Source organism: Rhinoderma darwinii, chromosome 4 (assembly GCF_050947455.1).
Source record: "Rhinoderma darwinii isolate aRhiDar2 chromosome 4, aRhiDar2.hap1, whole genome shotgun sequence".
NCBI lineage: Eukaryota > Metazoa > Chordata > Amphibia > Anura > Rhinodermatidae > Rhinoderma > Rhinoderma darwinii.
The window spans coordinates 137,019,037-137,039,615 of record NC_134690.1 but is presented as its reverse complement, the minus strand read 5'-3'; the positions used below and the strand labels follow the sequence as shown (position 1 = coordinate 137,039,615).

At 42.3% G+C, this 20,579-nt stretch overlaps 1 protein-coding gene across 1 annotated transcript in view; it reads right to left on the bottom strand.

Moving 5' to 3' along the window:
- Nucleotides 1–19,934, bottom strand: part of SAMD7 (sterile alpha motif domain containing 7) — a 106,305-nt gene extending 86,371 nt beyond the window's left edge. The window contains exons 1-2 of the mRNA XM_075864041.1: nt 19,859–19,934; nt 9,543–9,669 (exon numbers count right to left, since the gene is read on the bottom strand). Of these exons, the coding sequence (XP_075720156.1) occupies nt 9,543–9,669; nt 19,859–19,934 (203 nt within the window). The remainder of the gene's footprint in view (nt 1–9,542; nt 9,670–19,858) is intronic.
- Nucleotides 19,935–20,579: the final 645 nt, after the last annotated feature.

The following is a 20,579-nucleotide window of genomic DNA, read 5'->3' as shown; positions in this document are numbered from 1 at the left end:
TACAATCGCCGGCCTGCTACACGATAGCGGCCGGCGATTGTAACTATGGCAACCGGACACCAAACAATGGCGTCCGGCTATGCCATCGACGGAAGCCTAGTGGGTCCTGACGAAGTCAGGACCCACTATGCTTGCTGTCAGTGAGTAGCTGACAGCTCTAATACACTGCACTACGCACGTAGTGCAGTGTATTAGAATAGCGATCAGGGCCTCCTGCCCTCAAGTCCCCTAGTGGGACAAAGTAATAAAGTAAAAAAAAAGTTAAAAAAAGATGTGTAAAAATAAGAAAATAAAAGTTTTAAAAGTAATAAAAGTAAAAATCCCCCTTTTTCTCTTATCAGTCCTTTATTATTAATAAAAATAGATAAATAAACAAATAAACTATACATAATTGGTATCGCCGCGTCCGTAACGGCCTGAACGACAAAATAATTTTGTTATTTATCCCGCACGGTGAACGCCGTAAAAGAAAATAATAATAAACCGTACCACAATCACAATTGTTTGGTCACTTCACCTCCCAAAAAATGGAATAAAAAGAGATCAAAACGTCGCATTTACCTAAATGGTAATGATTGAAACTACAATTCGTTACGCAAAAAATAAGTCCTCGCACGGCTTTCTTGATGGAAAAATAAAAAAGTTCTGGCTCTTAGAATAAGGTAACACAAAAAGTGAATGATTTTTTACAAAACGTATTTTATTGTGCAAACGCCATAAGACATAAAAAAAACTATAAACATCTGGTATCACCGTAATCGTATCGCTCCGCAGAATAAAGTGAATATGTCATTTATAGCGCACGGTGAACGCTGTAAAAAAAATAGAATAAATAAACAATAGTAGAATTGCTGTTTTTTAGTCACCACGCCACCTAAAAATAGAATAAAAACTGATCAAAAAGTCGCATGCACCCCAAGAAAACTACAATGAATTCCTCAAGGGGTCTAGTTTCCAAAATAGGGTCACTTTTGGGGGGTTTCTACTGTTTTGGCACCACAAGACCTCTTCAAACCGGACATGGTGCCTAATAAAAAAGAGGCCTCAAAATCCACTGGGTGCTCCTTTGCTTCAGAGGCCGGTGCTTCAGCCCATAACCGCACTAGGGCCACATGTGGGATATTTCTCAAAACTGCAGAATCTGGGCAATAAGTATTAAGTTGCGTCTCTCTGGTAAAACCTTTTGTGTTATAGAAAAAAATGGTATAAAATGGATTTTCTGACAAAAATAAATATGTAAATTTCACCTCTACTTTGCTCTAAATTCCTGTGAAACACCTAAAGAGTTCATAAACTTTCTAAATGCTGTTGTGAATACTTTGAGGGGTCTAGTTTCTAAAAAGGGGTGTTTCATAGGGGTGTCTAATATATAGGCTCCTCAAAGCAACTTCAGAACTGAACTGGAACCTAAAAAATAAATAAAAATGAGGCAATACCCCAGTTTTGACCGTATGTATAAACGGAGACCCCTATTAGACCGTTTCAGTGCCCGGTTTTCCCAAGCATACACCACCAAGACGTGTTTTTCTATTGATGAGTCCTTGGTACATTTTAAAGGAAGGCTTCAATTCCGCCAGTACCTGCCGTGTAAGAGGGCAAGGTATGGCGTGAAGATGTATAAGCTGTGCGAGTGCATCAGGGTATACCTACAAATTTAGGATATATGAAGGGAAGGACACCAGTGCTCAGCCCCCAGAATGCCCCCCCCCCTTACTGGGAGTTAATGCAAAAATTGTGTGGGATTTGGTGCACCCACTGCTGGACCAGGGTTACCACCTCTACCTGGATAATTTTTATACCAGCGTCCCACTCTTCAACTGCCTCGCTTCCAGAAGTCCTGCAGCATGCGGCACTGCTAGAAGAAATCTGAGAGGCCTCCCTAAGACTCCTCTTGGGCAAACACTCAGAAGGGATGAGAGCAGGGCACAATCTAGCTGTAACATATTGTGTGTCAAGTACAAGACAAGAGAGATGCCACACCAGTACCCATGTACCTGTACGAGATACCAGTACAGAGACCCCCAAACCAGACTGCATCCTGGACTACAATAGGTACATGGGAGGGGTGGACTTGGCAGATCAAGTCCTGAAGCCCTACAGCGCCATGCGGTGTGGTATAAGAAGCTGGCTGTGCACATCATACAGAACTTTCCTGGAATTTCAAGAGGTGGTTATCAAGAAACTAATTTTTAGGGACCAAGAAGGGGGGGGCACCCAGTACTTCTGGAAGCGGGGCCACACGCATCGTACCAGGGCAACACTTTCCAGGAGAAGTTGGGCAACAAAATTGGGTATTTTGTTCCCTGCGAAAATAAGAAATTTTGATAAAAAATGACATCTTATTGGAAAAAATTACATTTTTTTAATTTCACAGCCCAATTCAAATACATGCTGTGTAAAAACTGTGGGATCAAAATGGTAACAACAACCATAAATGAATTCCTTGAGGGGTGTAGTTTCAGAAATAGGGTCACTTTTGGGGGATTCCTATTGTTTTGGCACCTCAACACCTCTTCAAACCTGGCATGCTGCCTAAAATATATTCTAATAAAAAAGAGGCCTCAAAATGCACTAGGTGCACTAGGTGCTTCTTTGCTTCTGGGGCTTGTGTTTGAGTTCACGAGCACACTAGAGACACATGTGGGACATTTCTAAAAACTGCAGAATCTGGACAATACATATTTAGTAAAGTTTCTCTGGTAAAACCTTCTGTGTTACAGAAAAAAATTGAATACAATTGAAATTCAGCAAGAAAAATAAAATTTGCAAATTTCACCTCTACTTTGCTTTAATTTCTGTGAAATGCCTGAAGGGTTAAATAAACTTTCTAAATGCTGTTTTGAATACTTTGAGGGATCTAGTTTTCAAAATGGGGTGTTTTGTGGGGGTTTCTAATACATAGGCCCCTCAAAGCCACTTCGGAACTGAACAGGTACCTAAAAAAAAAGGCTTTTGAAATTTTCTTAAAAATATCAGAAATTGCTGTTTATGTTCTAAGCATTGTAACATCCAAGAAAAATAAAAGAATGTTCAAACAACGATGCCAATCTAAAGTAGACATATGGGAAATGTGAACTAGTAACTATTTTGGGTGGTATAACCGTCTGTTTTACAAGCAGATGCATTTAAATTCTGAAAAATGCTATTTTTTATAAATTTTCTCTACATTTTGCAATTTTTCCCCAATAAACACTGAATATATCGTCCAAATTTTACTACTAACATAAAGCCCAATGTGTCACCAGAAAACAATCTCAGAATCGCTTGGATAGGTTTAAGCATTCCGACTTTATTACCACATAAAGTGAAATATGTCAGATTTGAAAAATTGCCTCTGAGCCTTAAGGCTAAAACAAGGCTGCGTCCTTAAGGGGTTAATATATAATGCCCTCAAAGCCACTTCAGAACTGTACTGGTCCCTGAAAAAATAGCCTTTTGAATTTTTTTTGAAAATGTGAGAGATTGCTGCTAAAGTTCTAAGCCTTGTAAAGTTTTGGAAAAAAAGAAGAATGTTCAAAAAACAATGCCAACATAAAGTATACATATGGTAAATGTTAACTAGTAACTATTTTGTGTGTGTGGTATTACTATCTGGTTTTCAAGTTGATAAATTTAAATCTAGAAAAATGCAAATTTTTGCAAATTTTACCACTAACTTAAAGTACAATGTGTCACGAGAAAATAATATCAGAATCGCTTGAAAAAATAAAAGCATTCCAAAGTTATTATCACTTAGAGTGACACATGTCAGATTAAAACAAGCTGTGTCCTTAAGGGGTTAATATTATCAATTCAAGAACTCGGCACTCAAGTTTAGTGGTGAAATATATTTTTTTTAATTTTGCAACCCACTTATAAAGTATTATGAACGTTTTCGGCCACAGTAGGCCTTCATCAGATAATTCTATATGAAACAGAACAAAGAGAAACATTTAACATCATCTTTATGTCACATTGTAAAGAAATTATTTTTGTGAAAAAAAGTATTAATTATGGCATACAGACTCACTATTTCAAATTTTAATAGCCAAAAATTCCAAATAGCTTACTTGGTTATCATACAGTCTTAGAACAAACTAGTCCACATAGTATGATCTATATCTAGAGCATCAATGTCATGGAACTATAATCTGGGAGGATGCCCCCAAATTATACTATTGCTTGGGAACTAAATGAAAGTAGTAGATCTTCAAGACTCAGTACAACGCTCTCCTATGCAACCTCAATGCTAGGATACCTTTTTTCCACTCTTTTCATCCCTTTGCTTACAAAATACACAAAATGATTCGCAAACATTGGCCAATTTTAGGAAAGGGCTTCCCCACAGTAGAAGCTTTCAAACAACCTTTTTTACTGTGTTTCCGCCGTCCTCAGAATTTACGTGACAAATTAGTACGTGCAGATGAGGGTTCAAAATCTGTAGTCTCTCGTCAACAATTTCTGAAAACTAAGAAAATGGGTACTTTCCCATGTTTACATTGCGCACAATGCACCAATGTCGCAAAAGGAGATAAGGTCTTTCATCCATTATCAGGGAAAGAATTTCCCATTAAGGGCTATTTTACGTGTTATTCTTCATATGTTGTCTATGTTGTGAAGTGTCCGTGCGGTCTCGTGTAGGTTGGGGAGACCTCCCAGCATACACGGGACCGCATTTCGCAACATAAGTCGACCATTAGATGTAAAAATTTTATACTAACGTTGCCCTATCATTCTCAGAAATTGGGTTATAATGTATCCCAATTGATGTTCCAAGTTTTGGAACAAGTGTCAGTTCCTAGGAAAGGTGGCGATTATAGGAGGAAACTAAAATTGAGAGAAGCCTTTTGGATTAATACGATGCAGTCGTTGAAACCTAAAGGTTTAAATAGAGAGTATGATCTACATAGCTTCATTTGAGTGGGATCATTTTTGTGCTGTGAGCTGCGGCTCCTGACTATTGTTTTACTCCTAGATTTCTTAATTTAATAAATTTATTGGACGCTATCCTATATTCTATTAATATAGTAAAATATTTGAACTATAATATGACTTTCTTTATATCTGACAGGCATGCTAAGGATTTAATTCCTAAAGATCCAGCAAGATGTCCCCGTCATCTTGCTGGATTGTTAGGAACGCCAAATACTTCTAATTATCTCATCCAGCGTATTGTCATTTTTCATGGACATTTTTACTAGGTTTACATCATGTGATCCAACAGGTATAGGTATCGTAGTTACACAGCCAAGCCTCACTCTGGAAGATCACATGATAGGTATACGTCATGACGCTACGTGTCAGCAACGTCAAGAGTGAGAGATCCTTAAAGAGGCTCTGTCACCACATTATAAGTGCCCTATCTCCTATATAAGAAAATCGGCACTGTAATGTAGGTGACAGTAATGCTTTTTATTTAGAAAAACTATCTATTTTAAACCACTTTATGAGCGATTTCGACCAAGTGGGCGTTGTACAGAGGAATGTATGATGCTGACCAATCAGCGTCATGCACTTCTCTCCATTCATTTACACTGCACTAGCGATATACTTATATCGTTATGTGCAGCTACATACACAAACACTAACATTACTGTAGTGTCCTGATAATGAATATACATCACTACTAGACTGGACGTGATGTTTATTCAGAATCCTGACACTTCTGAATTTTTTCTGTGAGATTCCAGCAAGGCAAGTGTAATCTCGTTTGAAATGACAGGTTACATCGTAAACTCGCGAGATTACGCTTGCCTTGCTGGAATCTCACAGAAAAGATTCGGAAGTGTCAGGATTCTGAATAAACATCACGTCCAGGCTGGTAGTGATGTATATTCATTATCAGGACACTACAGTATTGTTAGTGTTTGTGTATGTGGCTGCAGATAGCGATATAACTATATCGCTAGTGCAGTGTAAATGAATGGAGAGAAGTGCATGACGCTGATTGGTCTAAAGTAAAACACGCCCACTTGGGCATTAAGAAACTCATTAGCATAAAGCTAAAAATCGCTCATAAAGTGGTTTAAAATAGATCGTTTTCTAAATAAAAAACATTACTGTCACCTACATTATAGCGCCGATCTCCTTATATAGGAGATTGGGCACTTATAATGTGGTGACAGAGCCTCTTTAAATGCACGCTGTATTCAGATTGACTTGGCGCCATTTATTAGAGCAACGGAGGTTGCGTAGTCGAGTGTTGTACCGAGTCTTGAAGATCTATTACTTACATTTCGTTCCCGAGCAATACGGTAAAATGACTTTGCTTCTTGCTTGTAGTATAATTTGGGGCATCCTCCCAGATTATAGCTCCATGACATTGATACTCTAGATATAGATCATAGTATGTGGACTAGTTTGTTCTAACACTGTATGATAACCAAGCAAGCTATTTGTAATTTTTTGGCTATTAAAATGTGAAATAGTGGGTTTGTATGTCATAATTAATACTATTATATGATCGATAACATTTATTATTAACAAAACTTTATTAATAAAATATATCACGAGGGTGACGTTATACCTTATTTTTTGCCTAGTACATATTATTGCATAGTCGTTTCGAATAACGCTGTACTCATTTTTTTTTTCTGTACAATGTGAAATAAAGATGATGTTAAATGTGTCTTTCTATTCAGTTTCATATAGAATTACATGATGGAGGCCCACTGTGGCCGAAAACTTTCATAATACTTTATAAGTGGATTGCAAAATAAAAAAATTCATTTCACCACTAAACTTGAGTGCCAAGTTTTTGAATTGATATAGATGTATATCTATATATATCTATATCTATATATATATATAGATATATATATATATACATATATATATACACATGTGTGTGTGCTATTGATATTATAAAAAGGGTGATAATATATCAAACTAATGCTTAGAGAATGTATTAATGTGTTTTTGCAGTGTGTAAGAGAATATTTGCTGGATAACAAAAGAGTTGACTTGACAACTTTACAAGACACTTATTCTGACTAAGGGAAAAAGCAGAAGACTCAAGACAACACCCCCTCCACAGAAGACAGAAGATGATAAGATTTATTGTGACTAAGGCCTTATTCACACAGCAGGGATAGTCAGCCGTGCGACAGCCGATTATCTAACGTCCGTCCAACGACACAGTAAAAACAATAGATCCCAAATGGGGCTATTCACACAGGTAAACCGGGCCGTCAAAAAATGAAACATGCCCTATTTTGCACCGTTCCCATGGCCACACGGCTACCATAGAAGTCTATGGGGCCGTGTGATCCGAGTGACGGCTGTGCTTTCTGCCGCTTGCTCCCTTCTCCTAATCCTGCTCACAGTGCGAAGTGCATGTGAGGAGGACGTGTTTTGCTGTATGTAGTGCCACAGCCCCCTTGTAGATAGCACCTCCCTTAGATGGCACCCCCATGTAGATGGCGCCACTGTAGGTCCTAGATAGAGCCCCTGACGTCACTATCCATATATGGATAGTGACATCAGGGGCAACTCCTGAGGCGGAATCTCTGGCCAGAGCGTTGCCGATGCTCTGGCTGGGATTGCTGTGCAAGAGAAGCCCCTAATGTCACTATCCTTATATGGACAGTGACATCAGGGGCAACACCTGAAGCGGAATCCCCGGCCAGAGGGATTCCACTCCTACAAGAAACTACGATGGCGCTACCTACAGGGGGCTGTGTGGCACTACCTACAGCGGGCTGTGTGGCACTATCTACAGGGGGCTGTGTGGAATTACCTACAGGGGGCTGTGTGGCACTACCAACAGGTGGCTGTGTGGCATTACCTACAAGGGGGCTGTGTGGCACTACCTACAAGGGGACTGAGGGGTACTACCTAAAAGGTGGCTGTGCGGCACTACCTACAATGGGGCTATATGGCACTACCTACAGGGGGCTGTGTGGCACTACCTGCAAGGGGGTTGTGTGGCACTACCTACAAGGGGGCTGTGTGGCACTACCTACAAGGGCCTGTGTGGCACTACCTACAAGGGGGCTGTATGGCACTACCTACAAGGGGGCTGTGTGGCACTACTAACAAGGGGGCTATGGGGCACTATCTACAGGGGCACTGTGGCACTATCTACAGAGGGCACTGTGGCACTATCTACAGGGGGCACTGTGGCACTATCTACAGAGGGCATCAACATCTGTGATTGCTGTACGAATTGCCGAGAAATCAGCCAAAGCTGCAGTACACGGTTCAATGATTGTGAGGACATGTAGCAATGAAAAAATAGCAGAGAGAAAGCCAGAAACCAATGCAAAGAAGCTGAGGGATCAGACAAAGCTCTCTATGCTCTGAAAGCAAGAGAAAATGGTGACCGGGCGATGATGTGACCTTCCTGTGGGTGTTTAGTGGGTTGGGACCAAAAAAAATTGACAACTGAAATTCATCCGTTTTTAAAATAGACAGTGGATGCACGGATGCAAATCGGGTCACAATCGGCCATTAAAAACGGAAACACGGTCCGGAACGGAAACAGATGCAAAATGGCCGTTTACATTGGGCGACACCCTAACCCTGTCGTGTGAATAGAGCCTAAGGGAAACAGCAGAGGACCCTCCACAGAAGACAGAAGATGATAAAGGAGAGGTGACTACTAACATAAAATAAGTCCTAGATAATGAATTGATAGAAAATATTGCAATGCCAAGAAAAATTGTGAATGTAATCTTATTTTTGGTTTCTGAAAACTCAAGAGAAAATATTGTAGCTGAAGTAGTAAACGTCCAGCCTAACAATACTATATAAACTCCCTCATATTGTATGGAGAAGAGCATTTGCCATCACATGCAAAGTGACATCCATACGTCACTTCCCTGTGAACCCTTTTCTTAAGAAAATAAATATACATGAATCTGGAGCAAATGTTTGACGATGAATTATCCATAACAGTATAATGTTTTCATGCAAGACTATAAGGGACATGTTCTGATATGGTGTGTGGTGGATGGAAACAGAAAGTAGAGTGATTCTATTCTTTGTTTTGGGTGGATCATGTCTTCTAAAAAGTTGTGCATTTTGAAGAATATGACTTACACCGTACAATCAGGTTTATAGTTAAATTAATGTGGGCACAGCTTTCAGTGTAAAACAAGAGAAAGTCAATAGGTCGGTACTACTCACAGTCCTCACTTTATCCTAGGAGCGGGTATGTCTCCAGGGGGGGGAGGTGTTTATATAACAGGTCACAGTGGTGCTCAGCTGAAGGGTAGGTATCCACCTATCCATCAATCCAAAGAAAAGCGTAAAAGAAAAAGCGACAACTCACTAACCTGCATAAAAATTATTTTTATATTTGCTCATAAAATGTCCATAGACAAAGGGTGAGGGAGGATGATCGCTTTTCTTTGGATTGATGGACAGCGTTCAGTGTGGTACTAATATAGTTATAGAGATGCGTCATTTAGTCTTTATATCACTTTTAGCATTTATTAAACATGTAACATGTGTACTTCTGATCAATTATAGAACCTAATCCTTGGAATTTCTGCAGCATTAATCCAGCTTTAGAAAGATATTCAGTATATGCAGCTCACTAAACAAATGAAAGCTGGCACCTGTCTAACAGTCTCGAGTCAAACTGTGTTGGAATAACTGGCATCCTTTGCTGGATTGGCACCACGACTTGAGGGTTGACAGACATCATCTGATTTCTCATCATAATCTCTTGCTTTTGCCGTAGTTCTATATAGAGCGTGAAAGGGGGAAAAAATGCAAACATTATTTAAAACTATGTGTATAAAAATGTCACATGATTTATATACTCAATGGTTCATAATGGAGTAGATGTAAAGTCACACCTAATCTTCCCTTTCTATTTGTCAGTTTCAGATACAGCTCTGAATTGTCTTTTTAGGGTTACCAAACCATTTGGTTTGTTTTACTATATATAATAAAAGTAATTTTTTTTGTGTCTATTATATAACCACACACTTTGTCCCCGTACCCTTTCCTAATATTCCCTATTTTTAAGGATTAGGCCCCACGAAGCAGCATTGAAGCGGCAGCAACATGGCTGACAGCCATGCCGGTACCCTGTTCGGCACGATTGTCAAATTGCTTGTTACTGGCAGTGCATTTTTTACGGTTAAAACAGCTGTTAAACAGCAGTATATCCACAACAATGCGCGACCATTTACAAGCAATTTGTTGACCGCCCGCTGAACAGGGTTTACTCACAGCAATGCACCACAATTTACAAGCAATTTGACAATTGCACCAAACAGGATGCCGGCACGGCTGTCGGCCACAGAGCTGCCATGTCAATACGAATCCATTGGTCTTAAAGCGAAGGTGTCACAAAATATTTTTTTATATGTTATTGCTTTTATTATGTCATTAAAATAAATTTTATTTATTTGTGTTTTTGTGTTGTACTTTTTTATTTTTTATTTCTTTTACTTCTCTATGGGGGCTGCCATTTTTTTTTCATCTCTGTATGTGTCGATTAATGACACATACAGAGATTGAATACGGCGCATACATCCCCATAGAGAATGCGTACGGGAGTCGTTCCATTCACTATAGTGTACGCCGTCTGTGTGGGAACGGCGGATGCGCATCTTGACATCAACCAGCTGTTATATATGCAGCTTCTCTCTCTTTTGTAGACATCTGTAGGTTATGGTTATTGGTCATAAACACCCATCACAAACCCAAGTATCATGTTTTTACCAGTTTGCATAAACATATTGCAGCTATACAGTATAATACTGGGGTTTTACCATAGCTTTTAGCAATCATTGAGTATAAATCATTCTCGAAAAGGAATAACTTATTTTTTTTAGGAGTATTTATAATATTGTTTTACTTTATTACTGTGTTAAATTAAAGTTCTGTATTCCTACAGTGAGGACACAATTCATATTACATTACAAGTCAATAAACAATTGCATCCCCATGAATTTAGTATTTTATTTGCTCTGTGAACTGAGATTGTGTTTAAAAGCTGTAAGGGATCTGCGAGGCACAGCTTCTGTGTCGACGCCCGTGGTTACTCACTCTGCACCTGCTCCTAAGTCTGGTCGAGTGACCCCTTCTTCCACCAATCAGCCTGGGAGGCTGAGGAGTGGGAGAGCCTATCACAGCCTGGCCAGATGGAGCTAGCTCCCGCCCTTTGTCTATTTATACCTGCACTTCCTGCTCCTCCTTTGCCTGTGATTCTTCCAGTCTGTTTCCTGGCCTTGCTGCTGCTGGTTACTACTTGTCTTCTGCTTCATATTGACCGTGGCTTGACTGACTATTCCCCTGCTCTTCGTTTTGTACCTCGTCCACTCCTGGTTTTACTCGGCTCGTTCACTATTCTTGTTGCTCACGGGGTTGCCGTGGGCAAAAGCCCCATTTCCCTTAGCTTCTGTGTACCCTTGTCTGTTTGTCTGTCGTTCACTTAGTGAGCGTAGGGACCGTCGCCCAGTTGTACGCCGTCGCTTAGGACGGGCCGTTGCAAGTAGGCAGGGACTGAGTGGCGGGTAGATTAGGGCTCACCTGTCTGTCTCCCTACCCCGCCATTACATAATTACAGGCCCATATGCCTTTTCTACCCTGGTCCCTGTCACAACTATGGACCCCCTTGAGACCCTGGCTCAGCAAATGCAGGGCCTCTCCCTACAGGTCCAAGCCCTGGCTCAGAGCGGCAACCAGCAAGATGCTACCCTGGTAGTGCCCCCCACCTCACCTCTTGAACCCCACCTCAAGTTGCCTGACCGGTTCTCAGGGGACCGGAAAACTTTTTTCTCCTTTCGGGAGAGTGGTAGGCTCTATTTCCATCTAAAGCCCCACTCCTCAGGTTCCGAGAGCCAGCGAGTGGGTATAATTATGTCCCGGCTCCAGGACGGGCCCCAAGAATGTGCCTTCTCCTTGGCTCCCGACGCCCCTGAACTTTCCTCTGTTGACCTTTTTTTTCCCTGCTCTCGGGCTCATATATGACGAGACTGACAAGACTGCCTTTGCTGAGAGTCAGCTGGTGACCTTACATCAGGGTAAGAGACCCGTTGAGGAGTACTGTTCGGACTTTAGGAAGTGGTCTGTAGCTTCTCGGTGGAATGACCCTGCCTTGAGGTGCCAGTTTAGATTGGGTCTGTCGAACGCCCTGAAGGACCTGTTAGTTAGCTACCCCTCTTCTGACTCTCTTGATCAGGTTATGGTTTTAGCGGTACGACTTGACCGACGTCTCAGGGAACGACGACTTGAAAATTTTTGTGCCTTCTCCTCTGGCTCCCCCATGATGGCTCCCGAAGTTCCGTTGCTTCGTTCTTCCACGGAAAACTCGGATGAACCAATGCAACTCGGGGCCTCCGTGTCTCCCCAACAACGTAGAGACTTCCGCAGGAAGAATGGTCTCTGCTTCTACTTTGCGGAGGACAAGCATCAAGTGAACAACTGTCCTAGGCGTAAGAATAAGCAGCCAGAAGAACTTCCGCGCCTAAGTGATCATCGGGGAGGTCACTTGGGCGCACAGGTATTTCCCGTAAATATGAAACCTAATAAGATCTTGCTTCCCTTTCAGGTCTCTTTTGGTGGTAGGTCTGCTACCGGCAGTGCCTTCGTGGATTCAGGGTCTTCTGCTAATATTATGTCTGTGGAATTTGCTATGTCTCTAGCTATGCCATTGATTGATTTGCCTAAACCTGTCCCGGTAGTGGGTATCGACTCCACTCCTCTTGCTAATGGTTATTTTACACAGCATACCCCTGTTTTTGAACATCCTTGTTGGCTCCATGCATTTGGAGCAGTGCTCTGCACTGGTTATGCAGGGATTATCATCCGATTTGGTTTTAGGCCTTCCCTGGTTGCAGTTGCATAATCCCACGTTTAACTGGAATACTGGGGATCTTACCAAATGGGGTAATGAATGCATGACGTCATGTTTTTCTGTTAATTTTATTTCTCTCCCTGAGGAGGCGAACACTCTACATGAGTTTATTCAGGATTTCACTGATGGTTTTTCTAAAAAGGCCTCTGAAGCGTTACCTCCTCATAGAGAATACGATTGTGCAATCGATTTGGTACCAGGAGCTAAGCTCCCTAAGGGTAGGATATTTAATCTCTCTTGTCCCGAACGTGAAGCCATGAGAGAGTATATCCAGGAATGCCTGGCCAAGGGTTACATTCGCCCCTCAACTGCACCGGTAGGTGCTGACTTCTTCTTCGTAGGGGAGAAGGATGGTGGTCTTAGGCCGTGCATTGATTACCGAAACTTGAATACGGTCACTGTAAGGAACCAGTATCCCCTTCCTTTGATTCCTGATCTCTTCAATCAGGTTCAGGGGGCCCAATGGTTCTCTAAGTTTGATCTACGGGGGGCTTATGACCTTATCCGCATCAAAGAGGGGGATGAGTGGAAGACTGCGCTTAACACGCCCGAAGGTCATTTCGAATACCTCGTCATGCCCTTTGGGTTGTGTAATGCTCCCGCGGTCTTCCAGAATTTCATAAATGAGATTTAAGAGACTACCTGGGGGTATTTCTTGTAGTGTACCTTGATGACATCCTAGTGTTTTCCAAGGACTGGTCCTCCCACATTGAGCATGTCAGGAAGGTGCTCCAGGCCCTTCGGGAAAAGAAACTGTTTGCTATAACCGAAAAATGTGTGTTTGGGGTGCAGGAGATACAATTTTTGGGTCAAATCCTCACTCCTCATGAATTCCGCATGGACCCTGCCAAGGTGCAGGCTGTGGCGGAATGGGTCCAACCTGCCTCCCTGAAGGTGTTACAGTGCTTCCTGGGGTTTGCTAATTATTACAGGAGATTTATTGCTAACTTCTCGGTCATCGCTAAGCCTCTTACGGATCTCACTCGCAAAGGTGCTGATCTCCTCCATTGGCCTCCAGAGGCGGTCCAGGCTTTTGAGATCCTTAAGAAGTGCTTTATCTCGGCCCCAGTGCTGATTCAGCCTAACCAAATGGATCCATTTATCGTGGAGGTTGACGCCTCCGAGGTGGGAGTGGGTGCTGTCTTGTCCCAGGGTACCAGTTCCCTCACCCATCTCCGTCCCTGTGCCTACTTCTCCAGGAAGTTCTCACCCACTGAGAGTAACTACGACATTGGCAACCACGAACTCTTAGCCATCTAATTGGCATTTGAAGAGTGGCGCCACTTCCTGGAGGGGGCTAGGCACCAGGTTACGGTCCTTACCGACCACAAGAATCTGGTTTTCCTAGAATCTGCCCGGAGGCTAAACCCGAGACAAGCTCGATGGGCGTTATTTTTTACTAGATTCAACTTTTTGGTCACTTATAGGGCTGGGTCTAAAAATATTAAGGCTGATGCACTGTCGCGTAGCTTCATGGCCAGCCCTCCTTCGGAGGAAGATCCTGCTTGTGTTTTGCCCCCAGGTATAATCATTTCCTCTGTTGATTCTGACTTAGTCTCTGAAATTGCGGCTGATCAAGGTTCAGCTCCTGGGAACCTTCCTGAGAACAAGCTGTTTGTTCCCCTGCAATTCCGGCTAAGGGTACTCAGGGAAAATCATGACTCCGCACTATCTGGCCATCCAGGCATCCTGGGTACCAAGCACCTCATTGCCAGAGACTATTGGTGGCTTGAGTTGCTTAAAGACGTTAAGGCCTACGTCGCCGCTTGTGAAATTTGTGCTAGGTCCAAGACTCCCAGGTCCCGACCAGCGGGCTTACTATGTTCTTTGCCCATTCCCCAGAGACCTTGGACCCATATCTCCATGGATTTTATCACCGATCTGCCTCCATCTCAAGGCAAGTCGGTGGTATGGGTGGTAGTGGACCGCTTCAGTAAGATGTGCCACTTTGTGCCCCTCAAGAAACTACCCAATGCTAAGACGTTAGCTACCTTGTTTGTCAAACACATCCTGCGTCTCCATGGGGTTCCTGTCAATATTGTTTCTGACAGAGGGGTACAATTTGTTTCATTGTTTTGGAGAGCCTTCAGTAAAAAGTTGGAGATTGATCTGTCCTTCTCCTCGGCCTTCCATCCTGAAACTAATGGCCAAACTGAGAGGACTAATCAGTCTCTAGAACAATATTTAAGGTGTATTATCTCTGACTGTCAATATGATTGGGTCTCCTTCATTTCCCTCGCTGAATTTTCCCTTAATAACTGGGTCAGTAACTCGTCAGGGGTCTCCCCCTTTTTCTGTCATTTTGGGTTCAATCCACGGTTCTCCTCCGTTTCAACAATCCTGAGGTAGATGTCGTTCATCGGGAACTGTGCATAGTCTGGGCCCAGGTTCAGAAGAACCTAGAGGTGTCCCAGAGCATACAAAAGACCCAGACAGATAGAAGATGTTTTGCTAACCCCTTGTTTGCGGTCGGGGATCTGGTGTGGCTGTCTTCAAGAAATTTGCGCCTTAAAGTCCCGTCCCAAAAATTTGCTCCCAGATATATAGGGCCATACAAGGTCATTGAAGTCCTTAACCCTCTCTCCTTCCGACTGAAGTTACCCCCATCTTTTTGAATACACGACGTGTTTCATGTCTCCCTCCTGAAACGCTGCTCCCCGTCCTTGGCTCCCTCAAGGAAACCTCCAGTCCCTGTTCTCACCCCTGAAGGGGTAGAATTCGAGCTGGCCAAGATTGTGGACAGCAGGATGGTCCAAGGCTCTCTCCAGTACCTGGTCCGTTGGAGAGGATACGGGCCTGAGGAGAGGACTTGGGTACCCGCCCGGGATGTTCACGCTGCAGTATTGCTCAGGAGGTTCCATCTTCGGTTCCCCTATAAGCCAGGTCGACCTAGAAAGGGTCCAGTGGCCCCTCATAAAAGGGGGGGTACTGTAAGGGATCTGCCAGGCACAGCTTCTGTGTCGACGCCCGTGGTTACTCACTCTGCACCTGCTCCTAAGTCTGGTCGAGTGACCCCTTCTTCCACCAATCAGCCTGGGAGGCTGAGGAGTGGGAGAGCCTATCACAGCCTGGCCAGACGGAGCTAGCTCCTGCCCTCTGTCTATTTATACCTGCACTTCCTGCTCCTCCTTTGCCTGTGATTCTTCCAGTCTGTTCCCTGGCCTTGCTGCTGCTGTCTTCTGCTTCATATTGACCCTGGCTTGACTGACTATTCTCCTGCTCTGCGTTTTGTACCTCGTCCACTCCTGGTTTTACTTGGCTCGTTCACTATTCTTGTTGCTCACGGGGTTGCCGTGGGCAACAGCCCCATTTCCCTTGGCTTCTGTGTACCCTTGTCTGTTTGTCTGTCGTGCACTTAGTGAGCGTAGGGACCGTCGCCCAGTTGTACGCCATCGCTTAGGACGGGCCGTTGCAAGTAGGCAGGGACTGAGTGGCGGATAGATTAGGGCTCACCTGTCTGTCTCCCTACCCCGCCATTACAAAAGCATTTTCTAATGTCAGCATTTGTAAAGTCCCACCTTTATTCAATTTTAATCCTTGGTAATTTTTACATTGGTGATGTCCAATTCAATGTATAAGGGGCAATTCTTTCATATATACAATTTGAGGCCATGGCATCATTCAACAAAGCACTGAAATGATATTTGCTATAGAAGTAGTTGTCCCCGATTTAGCCTCCTCCATCTACTATTTCCTGTTGATTATTTAGCGGCCACATGTTCCACAGCACCATACAGAGATTGTCATCACACCAGTCCCTGACCCCAATAGGGCTCACAATCTACTTTCCTATGATCACACATATTTTTACTAACCATCTGTCCCCCGAAGACGCTGCTGTATGCACTGAAACATGTGGGGAGGCTGGAACGTGAATGCACATTTTAAATCACAAAATCATGTTAGACTTCTGCTTGTGAAGTAAGAGTTTATATACAGCGTACTAGCAGTGCGGGAAAAGCGAGCTCGTTCATCGGCTGATTGTATGGTTTAGGCAGCATAAAATATTATTGTAGTCTGCATGCGCTGCCGACATGATAACAATGTATGGGGATGAGTGATTGATCAACTGGCTGTCTCGGTGCTCGTATACACTGCCCTTGTCGGGCCGTGTAATAGGATCTTAAGGGCTATGAGCCCAGCTTATCATCTGCCGTGTTCTGCAGCAATTTATCCATTGAGGAGGGATTATGTATCTGGTAGATACTAAGAATTGATGTAAGCAGATAGTCCAAGATAATATATAATTAAGAGCACGTTACCTATAATAAATTGACCTAAAGAAATATATACCTTTTAATAGGATTGAATAAAGGCTAATTTATATATATTATATGATTGAATTATTTAACTCTTAGCTAGTGGTTGGTTCTTTATTGTGTTGTATGATTACTATCTAATAGAAAATACCTAATCACACACAGACACACCAAGGTCAATTTTATAAAACCTGTCAGTATTTTGGTAAAGCTGCAAAATAAAAATGGCTGATTTTGGCCATTTCGGCAGACCATCATTTAAGAAAATAACTCAAAGGGCGATAGCAAACTTTTGTCGGCCGAAAATGTGATCGGCAAGGTTGGAATCCGAAACTACATGTGTATGGCATAATTGGCTTGAACTTGCCACTTTGCGCCGGCCCCAGAGATTTAAAGAGGCTCTGTCACCACATAAGGAGATGGGCGCTATAATGTAGGTGACAGCAATGCTTTTATTTAATAAAACAATCTATTTTCACCACTTTATTAGCGATTTTAGTTTTATGCTAATGAGTTGCTTAATGCCCAAGTGGGCGTATTTTTACTTTAGACCAAGTGGGCGTTGTACAGAGGAGTGTATGACGCTGACCAATCAGCATCATGGACTCCTCTCCATTCATTTAGGCAGTGCATAGGGATCCTTTTAGATTGCTATGTGCTGTCTTATACTAACACATTAACAATACTGAAGTGTTTAGACAGTGAATAGACATTCCACGGGATGTCTATTCACAATCTCTGCACTTCGTTACTGTTTCTATGGTGGTTACAGCAGAGGAAGCGTGATCTCGTTGTAACCTGTAATTTACAGCGAGATCTCGCAAGATTACGCTTCCTCTGCTGTAACTACCACAGACAGAGTAACAAAGTGCAGAGATTGTGAATAGACATCCCGTGGAATGTCTATTCACTGTCTAAACACTTCAGTATTGTTAATGTGTTAGTATAAGACAGCACATAAGGATCTAGCAGGATCCCTATGCTCTGAGTAAATGAATGGAGAGGAGTGCATGATGCTGATTGGTCAGCATTGTACACTCCCCTGTACAACGCCCACTTGGTCTAAAGTAAAAATACGCCCACTTGGGCATTAAGCAACTCATTAGCATAAATCTAAAATTGCTAATAAAGTGGTAAATATACATCGTTTTTTTAAATAAAAAGCACTGCTGTCACCTACATTACAGCGACCATCTCCTTATATAGGAGATAGGGCACTTATAATGTGGTGACAGAGCCTCTTTAATCTTAATTTTTATTTTTTTAACTGACTCCCTGATCTTCCAGTGTAGTCTCTACTGTTGCTGGAGGGATCGTTCGTATGAACAATACCATGGACGATTGATCGGAAGCATTGCGGTCGATCATTGTCGTGTGTGTATGGCCGGTTTAAGGGAGGAAACCAGAGTACCTGTGGGAATTTAAACAAACATAGGGAGACAATAAAAACTCTATGCAGGTGTTACTTTTGATTCGATTTTATCTAGGATGCTGCCAGGCAACAGTGACAACCATTTCGTCCTTTAGTCAAGCACAGAAATACAAGAGTAACAGATGCCTTGTAAAGAATGCTTATCAAAGTAAGCTTAACCATCTCATCTTCTGTCATAAGGGGTGGAAATGTTTTTAAGAATGGTCATACATGTCCAGATACTTAAAGAGGACCTGTCTTGTCCCAAGAAATGTTAATCTGCTGCCATACCTGCATTGCTCCCCCGATTCCAGCGCCGCTTATTTCATATTTGTAGGTGCCTTCGTTCCTCTGCAATCTGCCTCCATTCCCCCAAAATCAGCTCGTTTATGTCGGCGGCTGATATGCTAATTTATGAATAAATTGACAACTGGGCGGTCTCCACTGCCCAGTTGTCAACGGGACATGAACCTAAGCCTCACTATCAGAGCTGCTTAGATTCACGCCCCGTTGGCACTTGACAGTGAAGACTTCCCAGCTTTATTCATAATTTAGCATATCAGCCACGGACATGAACGAGATGATTGTGGGGGAATGGAGGCAGATTGCAAAGGAACGAAGGCATCTCCAAATATGAAATAAGCGGTGCTGGAATCGGGGGAGCAATGCAGGTATGGCAGATACCCCCATTCTTGAGATAGTTTCAAGTCTCAGAGGTGGGACCCGCATCTATCAAAAATGTATGGCATATCCTGTTGATAAGCAAGGAAGGTCCAAGGCACTGCCAGCTACATCATGTTTTTATTGCTTTATTGTGTAGCACAAAAGCCCATAACAGCTGTTACGTGCATTTGTGCTCCACAATAAAGCACAAAAAAATGTAGCTGGCGGTGCCTTGGACCTTTCTTGCTTATTGGACTTCTATGGTGGATCTAGTTGGAACCCACCCCAAGTTAGCACGTGTGAATACACAAACCTATTTGGATATTCCACGTCCTGTGGATTTGCAATAAATGTCTGTCGTGAGGCAACCACTTTAATCCATGTGACCAACATAGACATCGCATGTATGGGTGCAATGAGTCTAGAACTGAAAATCATCATATTAGGAGAACTGCCTCCATCACTGGAGCTTTTTAGAGTGTACATAATCCAACATATCTGACAAATTAATGATAGTTCTTATTCAGTGTCAGACTCAATCTACTGACTAAAGGGATAGTAACAAAAAATTGAACATTTATTCATACGGGGACTACCAGAGGAATGGCACAATAAAGAGTTATAAGAAAAGGTGCTCCAGAATTTTATGTTGAATACAACCATTTACTAAAACAGACACGTCTGCAGAGCTGACAGATCCTTCTTAAAGTGCATTAGTACATTGCTTACCTGCTGTGGGAATGCAGCCTGTGAGCTGATAGAGATGTTTCCCCTCCAAATTAGCCTGGTCACTGATCATCGACATTTCTTCAAATATGTCTATAAGAAGAGAATGAATAACACTATTAACTGCATTGTAATGAGAAGTGGGCCAAATATTACGCTTGTAGAGTTAAATTGCATTGTAGTGTATAAGATGGAAGAAGCTAAGTGTCAAATTGATATAAGTGATACAAGCAAAATTGTAAATTGCTGTGGGTTTTTACAAAACCTCATTCACATGTGTTGACTTGACTTGTTCCAGATGTCACCCCTTGCCATTGCAGAGGGTGAAATCAATGACAAAATATGCAACAAAATATTTTGTTGTGGATTTGTCAGCGAGTTCTGCAACGGAAATGTGTTCTGCATTTGAACATGGCCTACTGTAAATGTTCATAGAAGGACCTATAGGACCCTACAACAATCTTCTGATGCACAAGTGCACACATTTTTGTAGAATACATATCTAAGTACAACTAAGTGAGTTACCCTTGTGTGCCCAACAGCTATTGTCCTGCTTGCCTACAACAGACCATTCTTGCCTTCAGGCTCCTCTAGTGCTGCACCCAAAACTTTGAAAGTAATAGATCAGCTTAGCCTACATTTAAGAATTTCTTTATAATTCACAAATAATTCTTCTATTTAACAAAACGTATATAACATTATACTAAATATTTAATTTATAATA